General features: G+C 37.1%; 2 protein-coding genes across 4 annotated transcripts in view; both read left to right on the top strand.

The window, feature by feature from the left end:
• Positions 1-2,444: 2,444 nt before the first annotated feature.
• On the top strand, positions 2,445-12,651 carry LOC113509325 (juvenile hormone esterase-like). Of its 2 annotated transcripts, none has more exons than XM_052893489.1 (11): positions 2,445-2,591; positions 4,389-4,555; positions 5,070-5,206; positions 5,714-5,856; positions 6,820-7,005; positions 7,918-8,111; positions 8,835-9,006; positions 9,324-9,540; positions 10,653-10,762; positions 11,569-11,704; positions 12,419-12,651. In XM_052893489.1, the coding sequence occupies exons 1-11, from the start codon at positions 2,510-2,512 to the stop codon at positions 12,588-12,590; spliced, it is 1,716 nt and encodes a 571-aa protein (XP_052749449.1). In that variant the 5' UTR covers positions 2,445-2,509; the 3' UTR covers positions 12,591-12,651. The 2 variants fall into 2 exon arrangements, with proteins under 2 accessions (XP_052749449.1, XP_052749450.1); XM_052893490.1 differs by lacking the exon at positions 12,419-12,651 and adding an exon at positions 11,835-11,871.
• Positions 12,652-16,729: 4,078 nt separating this feature from the next.
• The window catches only part of LOC113509403 (uncharacterized protein MAL13P1.304-like), a 37,190-nt gene continuing 36,732 nt past the window's right edge, over positions 16,730-17,187 (top strand). For both annotated transcript variants that reach the window (XM_026892738.3, XM_026892740.3), the window contains exon 1: positions 16,730-16,884. In XM_026892738.3, coding sequence (XP_026748539.2) covers positions 16,839-16,884 — 46 coding nt within the window. In that variant the 5' untranslated portion in view covers positions 16,730-16,838. The remainder of the gene's footprint in view (positions 16,885-17,187) is intronic.

The following is a 17,187-nucleotide window of genomic DNA, read 5'->3' as shown; positions in this document are numbered from 1 at the left end:
ATTCTTAATTGAGAGGCAAAAGTTAGACATTCCAGCAAGTTATCTCTATGTTCCATTTGTCTGCTAGATAGACTGTCATATCTGTCTGTTTACTGTATATCTATCTTTTTACTGTACGGATAATCTGGTAGTATTGTTTTACTGTTACCCTATTCCCTTTGGCCGCAACAGAATATCAGTGCTTTGTTCTTTTGAGGGCGAAGCAGTAAACTGTGTTGTGGCCATTTTGTATTGCTATGGCACACTCACAAACGAAAGTTGTATTTAGCTTTATGTATTTTTTTTTATCATTTATGTTATCTCGCTTTTTTTTTTGTATATGTATGTTATAATTTGTGTGCTGTAAGTAAGTAATGCAAATAAATTATCTATCTATAATAATTGCGGAAGTTTGTAACGATGGATGGATGAATATTTGTTACTCTATTTAGAAATAAAAAAAGGACTTAAATACTTCCCTGTGAACCCCTGATTTATTATAAATAGATAGACAGATACTCTTTATTGTTTCCTCCAAAAGATTACAATAGTAAACTTATTATAAATATAAACAATTACAAGAAATAATTACTGTGAGAAAACAATGGGCGACCATATTGCTAAAAGTAATCTCTTCCAGGCAACCTTTGGATGGAAAGGAGTAATTATAAACAATTTGATTATTATATTAATTTTTTTTATGCAACTGAGAATGGCAAACAAGCAGACGGCCACCTGATGGTAAGTGGTAATCGTCGCCTATAGACATGAGCAGTACCATAGACATAACAGAGTATACTGATTCGTCCATGATACCCCATATGCGTTGCCATTCTTAAGGACTCAGATGTTATTCCTCTGTACCCTGTAAATTCACGCCATATTTACGATTAAACACGAATGGGACAGAGGCACCCAAGCAAACGATTTGTACAAAGTCTCCCTCTGGTTATGTTTTCAACATCCTTTTTTTTAGCAAATTAGAATAGATTCGATAGAATGCATTATATTTTTAATAGTAAAAAAGTATTAGTGGCCAGTACGTGCAATAATAAAAAGAGTTCATTGTCACATATTAAATTGAATCTGCAACAACACGGGTAGAATACATTTTTTAAAATAATATATATAGCTTGTGTTTACATTGGTAATGTAGCTTTCTATAACTAGTCTGGCCATATAAAAACTTTTGTTTTTTTTTTTTTCAACTTTTTAATCATTTTGAATTTGGAACACGTTTATTATTTTAAAAACTTCTATCGATTTCGCGCCATTTCACATATTATTTGCGTGTTCATTATCAAATTTCAATATGGAACGGGGTGTTAAGGGAAATAGGATTGCAGTGATCGCCTTGCACAAAGTGGGTATGGAGTCGTCAGTCATATTCCGGACACTTCAAAAGCTTGGTATCAACTGTATGTTCGTATATCCTACTATCAACAGCTACAACTACACCTCCTCTATCGAAGACTAGAAAAGATCGGGGCGTAATTTTAAGTTTATTCATTACAAACAAACAATCAAATTTCTTATATACATATATCAGGTCGTATATTACAAATACTGTTTTTTCAGAAACTAAAACTACCTATTAATAGTACGGAACCTTAACAAATTGCTATATAACGTGCTTGTATACTTGATTATTGAACTAAACGCTGGGAAATCCCAAGCCGCGATCAGAGAACGTGTGTTTGAGGAAAATAAAGCGACTTATCGCATTTATTAATTCCTACGCACGCAATATGAAGTCACAGGTTCAATTGTCGATTACGAATTTATCTAAAGTAAGTAGTTTTAACACTACGGTTCTTTGGTTCGATTCTCGGCGAAATTCTGCTTTTTTTATACAACTTAGAATGGCAAACAAGCTGATGGCCCATCATGTGTTGCCATTCCTAAGGAATTCAGGTGTTATTCCTCAGTACCCTGTAAATTCACGCCATATCCCACCCTTCAAACCGAAACACAGCCATGCAAACACAACTGCTTTACGGTAGAAACATGAATCGCCTCTTACTACACTCACGGGGAAAAAGGGGTGGTTCATTCTATGGTGGGACATTCACGACCATATAGCCATGTAGGTCATACAGATATGGCCTGTAATGATATTACATAATATCATTGGCTAGTAAATAATAAATTCGCTTAGGGGGGAAAGGGATTGTTAGTAATGGAGACTGAGAATCCTATTGCTAGCAATATACCCAACCAGGTCGACCTCGCGGTTCTCCCTGGAAACTATCATGGTTAATTGCTGATGAATTCATCATGATGGGCTAACTGGCCTGTTTTCATTCTCATCTATCACCCTTCACTGGTGCTCCGCCAGCGTATCCCGTTAGCGCAGGCGGGGTTACCATACCATTTTCACCCATCAAAAAACAAAATTGCCATAAATTACAGGTAATAATGTCTATATAGTATTAACAATTTACTGTATCGTGTTCCGTAGCTACATTCATGTTTATTACAATCCTGAACAACGTCACAGACGCAGCGGAATTATTACCACACGGCGACTATGTGGTTTCACACGTTGTTTTTGTGTATTGTTATTGTTGTACAGACAGACGGACATCGGCCGCAGGGATATGTAGATACAGGTAAAATGATATGTTATATATATATATATATATATATATATATATATATATATATATATATATATATATATATATATATATCGTTTTTAAATTTTTTATGTCTCTTTAAAATATGCTTAATGTAAACTTTGTTTGAAATTTTTATTCACTTAGAATTGCTAAGACATTAATTAAAAAAATAAATAATCGAAATTGGCTCAAAAAATACAATCAAATTAAGATGCCTTCTTTTTAACCGACTCCAAAAAGAACAATGTTACAATTCAGTTGTGTTTTTTTTATGTTTGTTACCTCATAACTCTATCAATTCTAAATCCTTAAAAAACCAAATTTTTTTTTTATTTTTTTTTTTTATTATTGTATAGGATTTTTATATTAGTCACAGAAATTTTAGCGAAATCGTTTCAGTAGTTCAGTTTTGTAGATCCAAATTACTGGTTAAATTTTACTATAGAATGTAATTACTGAGTAAAATATGTAAATGTTTATAATTGCCCCACCAGAGGGAGACTTTGTACAAAAGTCGTTTGCTTGGGTACTTCTGTCCCATTCGTGTTTTAACCGTGAAGCAGTTGTGTTTGCATGGCTGTGTTGCGGTTTGAAGGATGGGATATGGCAGTGAATTGAAAAGTGATTGGAATGGCAACGCATGGGGGGTATCATGGGCGAAGTGTTCATGTTTATAGGCGACTGTTACCACTTTCCATCAGGTGGGCCGTCAGCTTGTTTGCCAATCAAAGTTGTATAAAAAAAATTGTCTGTGTACGCATGTAACGGGAAATTAATGAATTCGCTGTGTTTTTGTCGTTTCCGTCGATTGTTTCGACTTTATCCGAAAGTCTCCTTCAGAGGGCGTTTGGCGCTTTGCGTCACAGCGTCTCGCCTTGCACTGTGTTTAATAAAAAACCAACATAAGTTGTAAAAATAATGCAAATGTAGTGTACCTACACTACTTACTTGCAAAACCAAACTAGGTTGGATAGGGGAAGGGATTGTTAGTAACGCGGACTACCAGTCCCATTGCTAGCAATATATTTTGTCAAGTCGACCTCCACGTGGTCCTCCCTGGAAACCATTGTGCTGAATCCTAGGTGTATTCATCACGATGGGCTATCTGACCTGCCTTTTCATTCTCGCCTGTCATCTCTCACTGGTGCCCGCCAGCGTATACCGTTAGCGCAGGCGGGATTGCCATTCCATTATAATTCATAAAAAAAAAAACTAGTTTGAAAATGAATGAATAAATTAGTGCGTGCCTGCTTGTGTGCGTGCGTGCGTGAGCGAGTGAGTAACTAGTAAGTAGAATGAATGAATGTATGAATAAAAAGTAGCTCTGCCTTCTCCATCCCTTATAATACGTGTATGTCAAATTTAATTGTGATTGGTCAAGCTGTTAAGGCGCTAAGTGGTAACAAACAAATTCACTTTCACATTTGTTATATTAGTAAGGATGGCAGGATTAATAAAATGATTAATAATAGACTTAAAATTATGTTAGTAAATAGTTATAATAATAATTACCTGAAGATTATCAATAGGCTTTAAAACTGCTACTTGAAAGACATCTCGACAGAAACCACTTTGGCGAAAGAGTTATGCCCACTTGTGGGATATCAATAGTTTGTTATGGCCATGTAAACGACCACTTTCAATACTGAGGAATAGTAATTCCTGAGAGGCAACATGAGTTGGCACTGTAACGTTCGTGGCTGTTCATGTCTATAAGCGACGATTGCCCTTTCCTATCTAGTGAGGTGCTAGCTCGTTTGTCATTATAATCTGTATAAAAAATTACAGCTCCAAAATCTACGGCGAGCGAAACTCAAGCCCAAGATGGCCCCCGAACGGTGTCATCATCCGGTTCTTTCCTGGGATCCTGGATGGAGACGCGACGTGGACGACGATTTGAAGCATACCGCGGTATCAGATACGCTGAACCGCCAGTAGAAGAGTTGAGATTCAAGGTTAGATTCGCACAATGTAAAATAATCAATACCAGATGGAGTCTACGAAGGTTGTCTGAATATGTCTTTGTTCTTCTCGTGTTTTTGCCGTACATCTGTGCTAAAACGGGTGTTTTGGTTTGAAAGGATATAGCAATGCCTGAGCGTGGAGATTCGCACTTTAATCTGAGGAGATTGTGAGTAATGTTGATTAGCGCTTCTATTTTTAACAATACATAATATTAGACTGGCTTTAAGCGGTTTGTTTTGGAAACCATGATTAACTTTTGGTACCATTCTCACCTATCATCCTTCACTGGTGGGATACTAGTATCAGTGTAAACTGATAGCGCAAGAGAGATTACCATTCTGTGATGATATACTGGAAAAGGTCCTCAGGATGAGGGATTCTATGGGTAATACGACAGCTATGGCTCCTATTTGTACGAGTATCTACAGATGACTGTTACTACTTTTTATCAGGTGCCCCATCAGCTTGTTTGACATTTCTATTTATATATTTCAAATATTTCAGCCTCCTAAACCGATACTTCGATATGACGAAGAAGTAGACGCCAGCAAAGAAGGCCCTGCATGTCCTCTGCCAGCTACGAAGGTGACAATCGATGAGGATTGTTTGAGGATCAATGTGTACACACCTGGTGGTAACAAGTGAGTTATAGTAGGTCTCGTATCCACTGTCTTTAAAATCTCATACATCTTAAGAATTCAGTATAGGCATTCATGTTTTTTTTATGCTCGTTACAATGGTAAACGAACTAATAGAAAATGGTAACCGTCGCCTATAGACATGAATAGCACCATGAATATCAAAGAACACACCGTGATGCCCACTGTACTCCTTGCGTGTTGTTCTTCCTACGAGCTAAGGTATCATATTTAATTAAAGTACCCACTATTCCGCTTTTTTTATTTTTAATAAATGTAATTATTTGTATTTAATTATCATCATCATTATCATTGTCTTGCTTTTCTCCAATAATTTTTGGGTCAGCGCAATATGTCTTTTTCTTTCACAAATCTCTCTCAGCTATTTCAATTACGCATTCTTCCAGTAACTAATTATTTTTTTTAAAAGCACTAAGACAACATAACCACGAAGAAGGTCTGTATTCTATACTCTGTATTTGTGTTTACTAAACTCTATATTTCTTACAGCACCAAGCCTCTGCCTGTGATATTCTTCATTCATGCGGGCGGGTTCTACTCTATGACGGGTCGCAGCGACCTCGCCGGTCCTCACTACCTCCTCGACAGAGACATCGTTCTGGTCACCATCAACTATCGACTTGCTACTCTTGGTAAAATGTTTATACATTTTATTTAGGTACTTACAGTTATAAGTGCCATACAATTACATCTATTTTTGACCAGAGGGAGACTTTGTACAAAAGTCGATTGCCTCTGTCCCATTCGTGTTTCAACCGTGAAGCAGTTGTGTTTTGCATGGCTGTGTTTCGGTTTGGAGGGTGGGATATGGCGTGAATTTACTGGGTACAGAAGAATAACACCTGAGTCCTCAGGAATGGCAACGCATGGGGGGTATAATGGGTGAAACAGTATACTCTGTTATGTCCATGGTACTGCTCATGTCTATAGGCGACGGTTACCACTTTCCATCAGGTGGGCCGTCAGCTTGTTTGCCATTCTAAGTTGTATAAAAAAAAAATCTATTGCCTATCTCGGATACCTCGTGTAATTAAAAACGAAACTAAATATCTGAAGGCACAATCCAGACTATTCTGATCAGAGCTAATTTCGTCTCTTAAATTTGTTCAATCGAGAAATGAATGCAGGATCTCACATAAAAGATAATCTCTTCGAGAGCATCAAGAATTGTCACCTTTGATTGTACATGAAGACATACCAGACATTGGTTTTACGTGCACTTTGAATCATGAAGCGAGTAACAATAATTTGAAATGATCCAAAATTGAATTTAAAAGAGTTGTTGGCATTCGATTTTAGAACATTTGAGCATTGGCTCAGAGCTGTGTCCAACTGAGTTGTTACTGGAATATCTGCTTGAAATTTAATATTTCTAAATTATTTTGTAAAACATAATCTTGAGTACCTTGCATTAAAAAAATACAACGCATGGGGGGTATCATGGGCGAAACAGTATACTCTGTTATGTCCATGGTACTGCTCATGTCTATAGTCGACGTTTTCCACTTTTTATCAGGTGGGCCGTTAGCTTGTTTGCTATTCCAAGTTGTATAAAAAAAAGAATAATAAAAAAAACTGTTGTTTTAAAAATTTAGGCTTCATCAGTACCGGTGATGCTTTAGCTCCTGGCAACAACGGCTTCAAAGACCAGGTGGTGGCATTGCGTTGGGTGCAACAGAATATTCGTGCATTCGGCGGAGACCCGGATCTTGTTACTATAACCGGGTGCAGCGCCGGTTCTAGGAGTGTAATGCTTCACATGATTTCACCAATGTCAAAAGGTAAGGCTGTTAGTTATGCTCAATGAAAGGGGTTACGTTTAATCCAGCCAGCATACCTTATATGGGGACATTAGATCCAATAAATTGTACCATGAGAGTGATTGAAAATGCATTAGTACTTGAAGACAGTTCTATATATAAAATACCTATTTATTATGTTAAAATAAAATAGTTTAAGATAAAAAAATCTGTTTTTTGCCACACCCAGATTAATCGTCTAAGGCGGATAAATTACTGGTCATACTGATAACCTAAGCAAGTGACTGTTAATGTATATATGTGTGAAAACCCACATACACACATCGTGTATGTGTGGTTTAAATAATGTAATATATAGTGAATAAATACTTATTATTGAATTTGTCGGAAGACCCCGTACTATATGGAGTGACGACCTCAAATGCATTGTAGGGAGTCAGTGGATGCAGGTGGTTCAGGACCGTTCCTTATGGCAGTCTATGGAGGAGACTTATGTCTAGCAGTAGACGAATAATGTCTGAAATGATGATGATGATTGGATTTAAATTTTTTGTCGTTTTCGACCCAAATTTCTTTGGTAAAAATATTCATTATCGCTGGTAGACCACTTCCTTCAAAGGATGTTAAGGTGCAGACTTGAACACTTACCTCATTGACCTAAAATTACTATTAGGCCCTTCAGATCATTATTACTATTATCAATATAGGGTTAGTCTGATCCTGAACTATGTTTTAAATGATGCTCCCCTATTATAAATAAAAGATTGCGGATTTGCTGTTTACCTCAAAGTACAAACGACGAATTTGATTTTAATATTATCCTTTAATAATCTTATAGTGCCTCTCTTACACCTCGGCGTGTCTTGAACCAAGGTTTGCCCGAGCCCTTCTCTGATGTTTGTGCTCATGATGATAAGTTATTAAATATTCCAGGTCTTTTCCACCGCGCTATATCGATGAGTGGGTCCGCGACATCCAAAGCACCTATCCCTCACCATCAGTTTGACCTTGCACAGAAACAGGTGCGGATCATGAACTGCTCTCAAACAAACACCTCTGAGGAAATCATCGCGTGTCTGAAGACCAAATCTTACAGAGATTTAGGTTATTCATTAGCGGGATTTTTTGTAAGTTGATATACTTATTTATTATCATGTTGTAATGAATATCACAGAATGTATTGGGGTCAATTCTGAGCCATTTATCTAAACCTATCTCGTAACCTAATATTTTTAATCGACAGCTTCATAAAATTACTGTTTTATAAACTACCGTGTACTAAATTTATAATAATTGTGACTTACATCTAAAAGACATAGTCTATATTGATCTGTAGAATGAAAATTTAGCTATAATCGACACCATTTTTACAACCATAGTACAAGTTTTAGAATTAAAATGTTGTCTCCTGTGTACTGTACACTGCAATTTCATTGGTATATCTCGGTTTATCTCACCCTTTAAACCGAGGAGGAGAAGAAACTGGTACTTTTTTAAAAAGGTACATATGTATGTAGACTTTTACACTCTTAGACATGTCATTCTGAGGCTTCGCTCAAATTCTGGAGTGGCTACTAGCCTATTTTAGGGCACGGCCTTTCCGGCTCCCATCTTAAATACGCCTATGGGTTTGCTTTGTCTAGTCATGATATTAATGCTGAGATAAATCCCTTACTTTCGTTATCACAACAAACAAAAAAAACTTGACCGCAAACATATAGAATCTCATATAGATTCACATGTTTGTTCTTTTCATGTTTGTAAGATGTCGTAAGTATTAAATGATATCTATGCTGTGCATTGCTATATTAAAGAACCTTGTAAATATCTATCTATATTATTACTTTAAGGATCAATTCAATTCGGACCCAGTTGGCCTTTGGAGTGCTGTGGTGGAACCAGACTTTGGGCAAGAGCGTTTCCTCACGATGGATCCGACGGACGCGATCCGCGAGGGTAAAATGCACGCGGTACCCTACATAATCAGCCAAACAAGAAATGAATTCTTCTGGAAGGCTTTAAGTAAGTTAATTCTTGAGGAATTCGTTATGATAGGAATTGACCTGACTTGAGCTGGAAAGAATCTGGAAAGAAAGGGATTGTTAGTAATGGAGTTTAACTGTCCAATTGCTAGCAATATATCTTATCAGATCGACCTCTTTTTTAAAACTGGCTAATTATTGAATTAATCACGATAGACCCGCAGACTTGTTTCATAATCCCTTATCATCCCTCACTGGTGTCCTGCCAATGTATTCCATTAGTGCAGGCAAGGTTACTATTTCATTTTCATCCATTAAAAAATCTACTAAACCTATTGATAATTTTATTCTTTTCAGATGTTCTTAAAAACGAAACCCTGATTAATACTATGAACGAAGAGTGGGAACGGATCGCCCCAATTTCCTTTATGTTACCACCGGAAAACTCTTCAGTAGCAGTAAGCAGGTTGAAGCAAGCTTACCTTGGAGGCAAGAAATTGGTCAAAGACGACGCCAGTGCGCAGGGCCTTGGGAAACTTTATGGAGATGCCATAACTGGTTTTCCAACACACAGGTAATTTTTGTAATACTAGGTTTTAACCGCGACTTGGTCGTGACCGGTATATATTGATTGCCTAGGATCTACTATTATTCGTGTGAGGGTCATAATCCTGGAATGTAAAGCTGTGGTCCCTCTACGTTTAGAAATCCTCGGAATAGTGAAGTCGCTTCGTGAGGCCTGGGAAGATCCTAGGAAGCTCTGTGCTTCTGGGCGGAGCTGGGTTGACTGTACTAGCCACGACTCATACGCACAACGGCCTAAATGAGAGGCTAAGCGCGGAAATGAGAGCCCAATTTACGTGATATTATATTACTCGTGAAAGGGTGGCATCCTCTGGTGTTAAGAGTTTCTTAACTGCCTTTATTACATCGAAGGTCCATGACATGTGTTACCAGAGGGAGACTTTGTACAAAAGTCGATTGCTTGGGTACCTCTGTCCCATTCGTGTTTCTACCGTGAAGCAGTTATGTTTGCATAGCTGTGTTTCGGTTTGAAGGGTGGGATATGGCGTGAATTTACAGGGTACAAAGGAATAACATCTAAGTCCTCAGGAATGGCAACGTATGGGGGGTATTATGGGCGAAACGGTATACTCTGTTATGTCCATGGTACTGCTCATGTCTATAGGCGTCGGTTACCACTTTCCATCAGGTAGGCCGTTAGTTTGTTTGCTATTTTAAGTTGTATAAAAAAAGGCGGCTTTACGTGCACACCGAAGAAGACTCTTTTATTTTTCATTATGTTACGAAAAATTCTTTTAATATAGTTTCATGCATTGTCTAATTGTGGCAACAAATAAGCTTTTATAATTAAAAAAGACGGCTAAATATTTTTTTTCTCATTCCACTCAGAATCAAGCTGACGGCCCACCTTATGGAAAATGGTAACCGTCGCCTATAATAATGAAAAAAGATATACCACATTTGAAACTACTGATTTTTTTTAAATTATAGACAGATGGATGGATGGATAGATGTCATACATCCAAATCTGTCCAGAATAAAGTAACTCACAGACATGAACCCTGAAAACATTATAATCTTTCTTAGGCAGTTGTGCAAAAAGTGATTGCGGGCCAAAAAACAATTAGGTATAACATTAAAGATCGACTCTTCGGTTTACAGGATGGCCAACCTGATGTGCCGTCATTCCCCGCATAAAGTGTATGACGCAGAGTTTGACTATATCGGTAATCACAGCCACTACGAGGATCCGGATACTAAGAAACCAATAGGTAATAACATTAAAATAAGTGCCACACTATCACGCTAATCGCTGGTCCTCAAGCTTAGGTATCCTGTGATATGAAGAGCCAAGTGATGAATATCTAGAGGCTCAATTCAAAATGATCAGACTAAAGCTAATTTACAAAATTCCAGAAGGGAAGAAAACTGAATGTCGTACTGTCTGACGCCTCTCATAATAGTACGCTATATTTCCTTCTTATAGAGAAGATCCCATGTACACTAGTGGGGCAACAATTATAATAGAATAATTTAAATTCCACTACCATTAAAATGCACGTGAGAACATTAAATTCTAAGAGTTCTCGACTATTAATAAGATCCTATGTTAATATTAACCCCTCTTAATATTTTATTTATTTAGTACATATATGTGTACATGGCGGATTTAATGCTAAAAGCATTCTCTCCCAGTCAATCATAGCGAAGTGTCAGAATACTCGAATACGGTTTTAGTAATAATTGATATACATACATACTAAAGTTTACATAAATAAACAAATAACATAACCTTCAAGAAAAGCATATTCCTTTTTAAAAGGCCGGCAGCACACCTGCAATACCGTTGGTGTTGTGGGCGATCATGGGCGGCGGTAGTCACTTACCATCAGGTGAGCCGCATGCTCGTTTGCCCCCTGTGTTGTAAATATATACATATATATAAATATACTTACACATATATAAGATATACTATAATATACACGAAGATGGCAATAATACATACTACGTACTCCAAGTATTCTATTAACTTTTAAGATTACCTCTCGAAAAAGTGGAATTCTTTGAAATTTTTTAGGTGTGGCCCACCATGATGACCTGATCTACCTGTTTACACTGAGCTACCGGTTCCCCACCATCCAAGTGAGCGACAGCAAGGACTCACAAATGGTTGACAAGATGACCGCAATCTGGTACAACTTTGCAAGATACGGGTAAGAGATTTCGATTTCATTAGGCATTCAATTTTATAATATAAACATATTATAGAGAATCTTTAAAGTTATACATTGTTGTTTAATATGATTAAAATTATTGCACCAAATCTTGATGCACTTTTTACAGTTTCACAGCTAACTTAAACTAAAATCTGGTTAACTTAACTTAAAATCTGGTCTATGTTTTTTTTATATACCACTGAGGTGTCAAACAAGCACATGACCTACCTGATGGTAAACGGTTACCGTAGCCTATGAACGCCTGCTAAACCAGAAGCGTTACGCGCCCGTTACCAACTCTCAAGAGATCTTTTAACCCCTTTTTTGGAGAACTCCATGCTGTAGTCTCTGTGAATCATATCAATAGAGAGCTCATTTCATTACCTGACCATTCATGGGAGGAAACATCTCTGAAATCGCACTGTACGCGACCATCCAGTCTCTAAGGTATTTGGGTGATCTCCCTGTCGATGGCGAGCTGTACGATGGTAGAAAGAAGCTGTAGGCATCATATTTTATCTTGATACGCCATCTATTTCATTGGTTTCCCTATTTTTATAAAATCCACGTCCAAGTAGCTGACAAAAACATAGTAAAATGAAAATGGGTCATCGTAGTATATTGAGTCGTACTATATTCTATTATTATTTGTTATTATTCCTTCCGTATTCTTTACTGTTGCTTATTAAAACGTTCCATTTTGCCTCGCAGTGACCCAAACCCTCGTGACTCCGAGCTCCCTGAACTGTCCACGTTGGCCTGGCCACCGATGACGCCGACTGATCGCAAATACTTGCAACTCGGAGAAAAATTCTCGGTACGTGAGAAACTGTTCGAAGATCGGTTCCACGTTTGGGAGGAAATTTACCCCATACAGTATTAAAATGGAGGAAAAATATTTTATTGTTATCATAAATACAACCCACAATAAAAAAATTTAGATTTTATTTTAACCCATAATTCTAGATTATATTATATGTTTAGTATATATTATATGTTATTGTGCGCTGACGCAAGTATGCTATATTATTGGCATATAATATACTATATTACCTGATAACACGATCGTTCTAATCTAGTGGTTAGTTGCATTGACAATCGACAACTTAATGGTAGCGAGTTCAAACCTAGTTTACAGCTAAAACTTTGATTCCACGTGATGGAAAGTGGTAACTTCTGAATGTATACACAAATAGCAAGTGTTTTGCCGTTCCTAACGACGAAAAACTGTACTTTGTATGACTTATTTTTGAACTAGTTTTTGTCTACGTCTTTGTACTTTTAGAGATATTTGGATGGCGTATTGAGGTAAAACATACATCAGATGGGAGGAGAAGGGAATGTTAGTAATGGAGATTAGCAATCCCATTGTTAGCAGTATACCATACCAGGTCGACCTTCACGCGGTTTCCCCTGGAAACCATTGTGATTAATTTATTGTTGAATTTGTTACAATAGGCCAACTGACCTGCTTCATCATCACCTATCATCCCTCACTAGTATCCCGCTAGCGTATGCTGATAGCGCAGACGGGGTTACCATTCCATTATCACCCATTAAAAAAAACATACATCAGATTCAAAGTTAGATTTTCAGAAATAGACCAGTGAAAATCTCGTCCAATTTAATGCTGCAGTTTTTAAGTGATGCAAGCATACACACTAACAAAAAAATCAAAATTGACTGTTTGAATTTAAAAGGGACTGTTTTTAAAATGACGCCGAACAGGAGCTTTTGGAAGGAGATAGGGAGACCTTTGCCCAGCAGTGGGACTTCAGGGGTTAATAATGTAGAATATCTTTGTATAGGCTCTTACGAAAAACCAGTGTCGGTGAGGCGTAAAGATTCTCGACACGTGCTGAGTAAAAGCCATTTTATTAACTAGAATTTGTTTTTTTTTTAGCTTTTGTAATGTCTATGTATGTATGTATGTATGTATGTTACTAAATTATATCAGACATTATTTAGTTACGCTTATATTATATTATATATGTATATACCAATTTTGAAAAAATACAAGCCTAAATCACTTTACCAAATTGGTAAGTATTATATCAGAGGGAGACTGTGCAAAATCGTTTGCTTGAGTACCTCTGTCCCATTCGTGTTTTAACCGTAAAGCAGTTGTGTTCGCATGGCTGTGTTTCAGTTTGAAGGGTGGGATATGGCGTGAATTTACAGGGTACAGAGAAATAACACCTAAGTCCTCAGGAATGGCAACGCATGGGGAGTATTATGGGCGAAACAGTATACTCTGTTATGTCCGTGGTACTGCTCATGTCTATAGGCGACGGTTACCACTTTCCATCAGGTGGGCCGTCATCTTGTTTGCCATTCTAAGTTGTATAAAAAAAAAAGAAAATATTACGGAGCAGTGGATTGTGATAAGATGATGAAATGATGTAGAAACGGAATTTAGTAGCGAAAAAAGTACTATACAAGCCTTGGCCACAACTAGGCATTGATGGACTCACGTATGTGTGCCTCGGCTACGCCTCGGCCCACATTTGCACGTTCGTCCATCAATGCCTCAGTTGCTGGCCGCTGCAGTAATGTACTATAACAGCGAGCAAGGAAAAGACAATATATATAAAAAAAAGTATAATAACATCTAAAGAGTTTGCATCGGCTGGTCGCCAATAGTAAATATGTAAAGAATATTATGTAATTCTCGGTCAGGTAAATTACAGTGTATCAGAGTTACTGATTACTTGGTTATGACCCAGACGCTTATCTTATTTTATCATAACAATAACACCTAAGTTTTATCTTAATATATTGAACTGTGGTTCAATTTATAAAATTATCTAATATATTTAACGATATTTAGAACATTAGGCGACTTCTGGCACTTGGTATTCAGACAAAGTGGGTTGATACACGTTTAACGCTTGTCAATCTATACATATCTGTACAATTTTTTTTTTTACAACTTAGAATGGCAAACAAGCTGACGGCCCACTTGATGGAAAGTGGTAACTGTCGCCTATAGACATGAGCAGTACTATGGACATAACAGAGTATACTGTTTCGCCCATGATACCACCCATGCGTTGCCATTCCTGAGGACTCAGGTGTTATTCCTCTGTACCCAGTAAATTGACGCTATATCCCACCCTTCAAACCGAAACACAGCCATGCGAACACAACTGCTTCACGGTTGAAACACGAATGGGACATAGCTGATTTATTATTATGTTTTTTTTTTAATACCATAAAGGTGGCAAACAAGCATACTGCACGTCTGATGGTAAATAGTCACTGTAGACTGTAGATGCCTGCAACATTAGGGGTGTCTTTTTTTTTAATGGATGATAATGGAATGGTAACCCCGCCTGCGCTATCGGTATACACTAGCGGGGCACCAGTGAGGGATGATAGGTGAGAATGAAGCAGGTCAAGGCTAACTGTCCTACTTCATCAGGTGGGCCGTCAGCTTATCTGCCAGTCTAAGTTGCATAAAAAAAAAAGAAAATAATAATACAGTTCATATTTACATATTGATAGATTTGGTTTCAATACAAACATAAGTTGACAATTTTTTTTTTCATTTTTTTTTAAACTTAAATTTTGATTTATTTATTTTTCCATTGATTCATTTTATTCTTCATTTAGCTATTGACGTATACAGTTTCATGTTTGAATGAACCCTGAACCCACGAATTTGGACCAGTAGGTATGTAATAAAAACATATGCACGCGACAAACTTAGAAAAAAAACCAGACTGTTTTTCTAAAGCCATATGAGTATTTTTTAAAGGAAGAGTATTGATTTTTGATAACGAACACATGTTGCTCAAAAAAGATATTTCCATCGTAACAGAATGGGGGGAAAGGGATTGTTAGTAACGGGGTCTAACTGACCCATTGTCAGCAATGGTATCAGGTCAACCTCCACGCAGGTCCCCCCGGATACCAACGTGGTTAATTCTAGTGGAATTCGTCACGATGGCCTAACTGACCTGCTTTCATCGTCACCTATCATCCCTCACTGTTGCCCTGTCGGCGTATATTGATAGTGTAGGCAGGGTTACCATTCCATTATCACCCATTTAAAAAAAAATCGTAACACAATATACCGCCACAATATAATAATAATAAATACTATAATATTATATAATCTGTGGCAATAATATTGATATACTAGTAATAACATTGAACGCCAAGACATTTCGACCTAATTTTGATAAAATTTCTATGAAACCAAACTGTAACTATATTCTTTAAGATGAAAAAAGAATTTTCCAAATCGGTTTACAACTGACGGAGTTATGAGGTGACAAACATAAAAAAAAAACTACAACCGAATCGAGAACCTCCTTGTTTAAGAAGTCGGTTAAATTAACAATATAATCGAGTAACAAAAAAAAAGACAAATTGCTTTCTTCTTTTGAAAATAACCTAAAAAATTTTTTAAAAGTATTTTAACCGACTTCAAAAAAAGAGAAAGTTCTCCATTCGGCTGATTTTTATGTTACTCCGTCATTTATAAACCGATTCGGTACATTAATTCTTTTTTATTTTTATTTATTTATTTAAAAAGATATATTTCTAGATTGGTCTCGTAGAGATTTCATCCAAATCTGTACCAAAACAACAGATTTTTCCAGGGAGCGGGGGAGGGATTGTTAATAATGGGCCCCATTGCTAGCAATACACCCTATCAGGTCGACCTCCACGCGGTCTCCCCTGGAAACCATCGTGCCGAATTACAAGTGTATTTATTCATCACCGATGGGCTAACTGACCTGTCCGAGTCTGTGTGAGGATGACCTCACTCATCACCCCTAACTGGTGCCCCGCCAGTGTATACGGATAGCGCAGGCGGGGTTATTATTGCATCATCTATTATTATTCCATCTCTTAAAAAAAACTGGTTTTGCCCCGACTGAAAACGGCACTTTTTATTTGTGGAGCAAAATCTTGCATTCATTATATAGATTACTTTATGATATGATACCAAACAATGATAATGTTATCACAGGCCACATGTTGAGAACTAGCCATTTTGAACTCTATTATTAAACAGATAAGAGCATAGAAAACGGCCGTCTCGGATAGTTGTTTCAGTTGTCGCGTATCCGCCGCACGGTGCAGTCGTGTCTTGTGATGCTATGTACATAGTAAAACAATGAGGAACATTTGGATTTTAGTGTTGTTGGCCGCTTGTGCTAAAGGTAAGTACTTGTATGTTATATTTTAAAATAAACGTAATATATTTTTTTTTTTAGTTAAATTTTTCGTTTTACATTTGTGCAATAGATTCGCTGTATCGGAACGATAATGATTTGGCGTATCAATTGCAAACGTCATATGACTGTCCTGATGATTACGTTTTGTTTTCATGTTTTGAAAATATTATGTTGTGGGTATTTCTTTTTTTTTTTTTTTATTGGGTGATAATGGAATAGTAACCCCGCCTGTACTAACGGTATACGCTGGCGGGGCACCAGTGAGGGGGATGATAGGTGAGCAAGAAT

Source organism: Galleria mellonella, unplaced genomic scaffold (assembly GCF_026898425.1).
Source record: "Galleria mellonella isolate WM207_F2 unplaced genomic scaffold, CSIRO_AGI_GalMel_v1 utg176, whole genome shotgun sequence".
Lineage (NCBI taxonomy): Eukaryota > Metazoa > Arthropoda > Insecta > Lepidoptera > Pyralidae > Galleria > Galleria mellonella.
This window is presented reverse-complemented; position numbering and strand designations above follow the sequence as displayed.